This window comes from Salvelinus sp. IW2-2015, unplaced genomic scaffold (genome assembly GCF_002910315.2).
Source record: "Salvelinus sp. IW2-2015 unplaced genomic scaffold, ASM291031v2 Un_scaffold6957, whole genome shotgun sequence".
Lineage (NCBI taxonomy): Eukaryota > Metazoa > Chordata > Actinopteri > Salmoniformes > Salmonidae > Salvelinus > Salvelinus sp. IW2-2015.
In genome coordinates this window covers 38-6135 of record NW_019948218.1, presented here as the reverse complement: position 1 = coordinate 6135, position 6098 = coordinate 38, and the positions used below count along the sequence as shown (strand labels likewise).

Here is a 6098-nt window from a genome sequence, read left to right as displayed (position 1 = left end):
TTCTATCTCTCTCCCTCTCTCCTTTTGCTCTCCTCTCTCCTCGACTTTCTCTCTCTCTCTCATCCCTTCTCTCTCATCTGCTCTCCTCTCTCCCTTTACTCTATTTCGATTCTTCCCTCTCTTCTACTTGCCTTCTCTCTGGTTCTCCTTTGTCTCTTCTCTCTCTCCATTCTCATCTCCTTCCTAATCCGCTCTCCCCTCTCTCTCTCCCTCTCTCCTCCTTTTTTAGGATATTATTTCCCTCATATGCGTCCCTTCCTCTGTTGGTTATGTCTCTCTTCTAGGATTGCGTTGTGGGTGGTGCAGAATGCTGGATTGGCTAGGCTGTGGTGTTCATACTGGGTGTCCAGTTGTCGGGTTTGCCCGTCTTCCCAGACAGTTGCCTGGTTACCCTCAGCGGAGACAGCCTGGGTCTAGCTCACTCAGGTAGTGAGACTCTGAAATGACTATGCCAGGAGCCTGGTCCAGGATAGGACCACCGACAGCCCAGGAAACGAGAACAAAGAGAGAGGGTAAAAACCAGCATACCTCTGATCTAACTTACCGAGGGGAGACAGAAGAACAGAGAGGCGAACAGAGCAAGGGGTTTTGACCTCAGCCTGGATGAGAGTTTAGGAGGGGAAGGGTTTGACGCTCACTCGGATGCAAGGTTTCAATATAGACGAGGAGGAGAGGAGGGAACGGGGTCCTGCTGTCACGCTCTGTTAATCCCCTACTCATCACAAACTCAACTCTTTTACAATTCACTATGTCACCCCTGACCTTTAACCCCCACACTCTTAACACAAACCACTCACTCCCTACACCTGGTAGAACCTCCTCCTCCTCTGAGAACAACATGTCGTAGCTGTAGTCTGTAGTGTGGTTATTCATATGGGTATACTGGGACAATGTTTTTATTACATGATAAAGTTTAATAATCACATGTACAGGTTGCAGGTGTAATTACAGGGTACAGCTTCTGAGCTCCAACAATGTAGGACAAAGTGAAACAATACATGTCATAATAAAATCAAATAAATCATTCTATACATATTAACACTGTAACAATGGTCAATATATACATATTGCCGTGTCTTTGGCTATGCCGGATTAAGTGATATGACATGCTATTTACTATAAATCCTTTCTCTGTAATTAATATTACCTGATTGAGCTAATCATTAAATGTAATTAACTAGAAAGTCGGGGCACCACAAGAAAGAGTGTTTATAGGCTGTTATCTTCCGAATAAACTCTTAAAGACCTAGTATATTTTACATCAATAGCAGTCAATATTAATCGTCACCTTATTTCAGTCTCATCTGAAAGTTGTAAATTCTTGGTTTCTTCACGAACCCTGGCTAACAGTTGAATCAGCATACAGAAATGGTTTAATTATTTATTTACTAAATATCTAACTAATCACACAGAATGCAAATGATGTCAGAAAACGTCGCTGGTGGACGGAGCCTACATGACAGCTGGTTACACAAAGGAAAGGGGGCGGGGTTTGAGTGAAAGAGCGGGAAGACTGAGGAACAAAGGGAGAAGCTCTGCTATCGTAAATACAGTATCTTATGCATTCTAAATTACGCCACGCCATTTGGAAAAGGAAATGCAATAAATATTCACTCTGAGCTGCGCTTCGGTAGGTTGGTCGTAGATGCTGTATACCGTTATGGCCGCTCTATACTAGTTTGGCCGTAACACATATATAACTACCAAACAGCCAAGAATAATATTTCTTGTCTGTTCACTCAGACAATGTCTCTGAAGTGGTACAATTGGATACGTTTGTAAACTTCAAGTACCATCGTTGCTGTTGTTAGCATAGGTGCAAACTCCGGATCATTAGTACGCATACGATACCCGTTGTACTCCCATTATACACCACCTGATTAATCTGTACTCATTATATCACTATACTACTGGTATACCAATACCACTATAATACGTACACCTATTCATATCTGTACCACATACACACTAAACACTGGTACTACCATTTACCACCCTTTATACTTCTAGCCGTCCTCAGCCATATTACATACGAGCGGCACTATAACCTGACTGCATACTACTGAACGGCTAGGAGGATACGGACTTCTTGTAGTGAATTAAGACAGTTAATAACAGCGTTCAATTTACACAAATCTCAAACCAAGCTCACCGCCTGAGGTTGCAGTCTCTCGTTCTGCTATGTTGGGATATATCTGACCATCACCCCTTATTATCTCTGACAATAAGCTACTCCTAATTCCTACCATTTAGGCAACTATACCAGTCGCCCTACTGTGATACTACACGGCAACAGAAGGTTATTACATTTTCGTCAAGCACTAATCGGACAATATTAGTGGAGGCGAGAGAAGGGTGTGTAATTCATCTAGTTTAATACCCACACTCTTTATTGTCTCTTCACAGGAGGCGGGCCACTGATGGAGCAAGAGACCTAACCTTATGAAAACTCAACTCGCTACTCAATTTAATTCTTGGAATGCTAAAATTACATTTTCTCTCTCTCTCTCTCTCTCTCTCCCTTTCTCTATTTCGATCTCTCTCCCTCTCTCTCTACTTGCCTTTCTCTCTGTCTCTCCTTTTCTCTTTCTCTCTCTCCATCTCTCTCTCCTTCTATCGCTCTCCCTCTCTCTCTCCCTCTCTCCCTCTTTTTTTATATTTATCCCTCAATCTCCCCCTCCTTGTTATGTCTCTCTCTCTAGGAGCGTGTGGTGGTGCAGAATGCTGATTGGCTGGCTGTGGTTCCATACTGGGCCACCTGGCCGTTCCAGACGTTGCTGTTACCACGGAGACATGTCCAGAGACTGACTAACCTCACCGCCCAGGAGAGAGAGGGTACGACCTCTGATCTCACTCTAACCCCTGACCTTTAACCCCTCTCATCACAACTCAACTCTTTTACAATTCACTATGTCACCCTGACCTTTAACCCCCACACTCTTAACACAAACCACTCACTCTACCATCCCTGGTGAAACCTCCTCCTCCTCTGAAACAACATGTCGTAGCTGTGTAGTAGGGATTCATATGGGTAACTGGGACAATGTTTTTATTACATGATAAGTTTAATAATCACATGTACAGGGTTGCAGGTGTAATTACAGGGTACAGCTCTGAGCTCCAACAATGTAGGACAAAGTGAAACAATACATGTCATAATAAATCATATAAATCAATTCTATACATATTAACACTGTAACAATGGTCAATATATACATATTGCCGTGTCTTTGGCTATGCCGGATTAAGTGATATGACATGCTATTCTATAAAATCCTTTCTCTGTAATTAATATTACCTGATTGAGCTAATCATKTAAATGTAATTAACTAGAAAGTCGGGGCACCACGAAAGAGTGTTTATAGAGCTGTTATCTTCCGAATAAACTCTTAAAGACCTAGTAATATTTTACATCAATAGCAGTCAATATTAATCGTCACCTTATTTCAGTCTCATCTGAAAGTTGTAAATTCTTGGTTATCTTCACGAACCCTGGCTAACAAGTTGAATCAGCAATACAGAAATGGGTTTAATTATTTATTTACTAAATATCTAACTAATCACACAGAATGCAAATGATGTCAGAAAACGTCGCTGGTGGACGGAGCCTACATGACAGCTGGTTACACAAAGGAAAGGGGGCGGGGTTTGAGTGAAAGAGCGGGAAGACTGAGGAACAAAGGGAGAAGCTCTGCTATCGTAAATACAGTATCTTATGCATTCTAAATTACCGCCCATTTGGAAAAGGAAAATGCAATAAATATTCACTCTGAGCTGCGCTTCGGTAGGTTGGTCGTAGATGCTGGCCGTGTTGCCCAACAGAGATCTTCCTGTCCTCAGAAGAATGTCTCTGGTGGTAAATTGGATACGTTGTAGTATCATCGTTGTGTGTTAGACTGGATACGTCGTCCGTCCTTTCCTAGCCCACGTTTACAGCGGCCGCTGCTAACTGAACGGCTAGGAGGTATCACTTCTGTAGTGATTAAGAGTTCAAAGTTCATACCATTCTCAACCAAAGCTCACGCTGAGGTTGGCTTCGTTCTGTAGTTATTATCTGAATCCTTCTGACATCGGACCGTCGCCCTAATGTACCCGGAACAGGAGGTTACATTTTCGTCAAGGGCATATATAGTGGAGGGAGAGAAGGGTGTGTTTCATAGTTTATAACCCATGTCTCTTCACAGGGGCGGGCCACTGATGGAGCAGAGCCCTAACCTTATGAAAACTCAATTCTCTCATTTGGAAGCTAAAATTACATTTAATCTTTTCACCAAATAGTTTCATATTTAAACATTTAAATTACACAACAATTCCATGTGAATCTGATAACTAGAATATGTAGACTTTCCCAGATACAGTTTATGTCGTCCTGTCATCAGTCATAATGTCTCAGATGATAACCGAACTGACATCATATTCATTAAGTACCGACGCATATTTTCAGCTGGTTGGATTACCGAAATATGGTTCCTTTCCCCCCCACCTTTTGATGTTCCCCGACTCTCTATGTTTAACAAAGGCTTTTCAAGAGTCCTTCAGTAGAGTCAGAGAGAGAGGGAAGGGAGAAAGGTATTTATGGGGGGGTCATAAACCTTACTCACAGGCCAACGTCATGACAATATTAACACTGTAACAATGGTCAATATATATTCACTTCCAAGTGGCTAAGACACTGCATCTCAGTGCAAGAGGTATCACTGCAGTACCTGGTTCGAATCCAGGCTGCATCACATCTGGCCATGATAGGGTGGCCTTCTAGGTAGAGTTGCAAATAAAATAAACACCACACGGCCAGGTCTCTGACCTCCTCCCTATAGACTATCTCATCATTGCCGGTGATCAGGCCTACCACTGTTGTGTCGTCTGCAAACGTAATGATGGTGTTGGAGTTGTGCTTGGTCATGCAGTCATGGGTGAACTGGAGTACAGAAGGGGACTGAGCATGCACCCCTGAGGGGCCCCTGTATTGAGGATCAGCATGGCAGATGTGTTGTTACCTACCCTTACACCTGGGGTCGGCTCGTCAGGAAGTCCAGGATCCAGTTGCAGATGGAGGTGTTTCGTCCCAGGGTCCTTAGCTTCGTGATGAGCTTTGAGGGCACGATGGTGTTGACTGCTGAGCTGTAGTCGATGAACAGCATTCTCATGTAGGTGTTCCTTTTGTCCAGGTGGTAAAGAGCAGTGTGGAGTGCAATAGAGATTGCATCATCTGTGGATCTGTTGGGGCGGTATGGAAATTGGAGTTGGTCTAGGATTTCTTGGATAATGGTGTTGATATGAGCCATTACCAGCCTTTCAAAGCACTTCATGGCTACAGACGTAAGTACTACGGGTCGGTAGTCATTTAGGCAGGTTACGTTGTTGTTCTTGGGCACAGGGACTATGGTGGTCTGCTTGAAACATGTAGGTATTACAGACTCGATCAGGGACATGTTGAAAATGTCAGTGAAGACACTTGACAGTTGGTCCGCGCATGCTCTGAGTACACGTCCTGGTAATCCATCTGGCCCCGCGGCTTTGTGAATGTTCACCTTTTTAAAGGTCTTACTCACATTGGCTACGGCGAGCGTGATCACACAGTCGTCCAGAACAGCTGGTGCTCTCGTGCATGCTTCAGTGTTGCTTGACTCGAAGCAAGCGTAAAAGGCATTTAGCTCGTCTGGTGGGCTCGTGTCACTGGGCAGCTCACGTCTGGGTTTCCCTTTGTAGTCCGTAATAATATAATCCGCCTTATCTGTATTGTAAAGCGAGAAACACAATTGAAGTAATCTTTGCGTCAGTAATGGTGTTGTCATGGACAGACTGGGGATTTTTGGAGCATGAATGTGACTGATTCTATAATCTGTTGCTGGAAGGAAATCAGGTGTTTTCACACAGATTCCTCTGTCCTGTTTTATTGTCATTGTTTTTAAATGACAGGCAGCTGTTGTGTTGTCATAAAATTATATTGGTGGGTTAGTTTGTTTTCCCAGCAGTATGGTGCCCTTGAAGGACAGATTTCATTTGATACAAATATCAGCAGAAGGTTCATTCTGGGAAATAATAAACTATACTGCCTGGAGTGTGGTTTGTTTGGAGTGTGTGTGTGTGTGTGTGTG

General features: G+C 43.4%; 1 protein-coding gene across 1 annotated transcript in view; it reads right to left on the bottom strand.

The window, feature by feature from the left end:
- The window catches only part of LOC112079118 (C-myc promoter-binding protein-like), a 20021-nt gene extending 15118 nt beyond the window's left edge, over positions 1-4903 (bottom strand). Inside the window, exon 1 of the mRNA XM_070442235.1 lies at positions 4805-4903. Within this exon, the coding sequence (XP_070298336.1) occupies positions 4805-4903 (99 nt within the window). The remainder of the gene's footprint in view (positions 1-4804) is intronic.
- Between the last annotated feature and the right edge of the window lie 1195 nt (positions 4904-6098).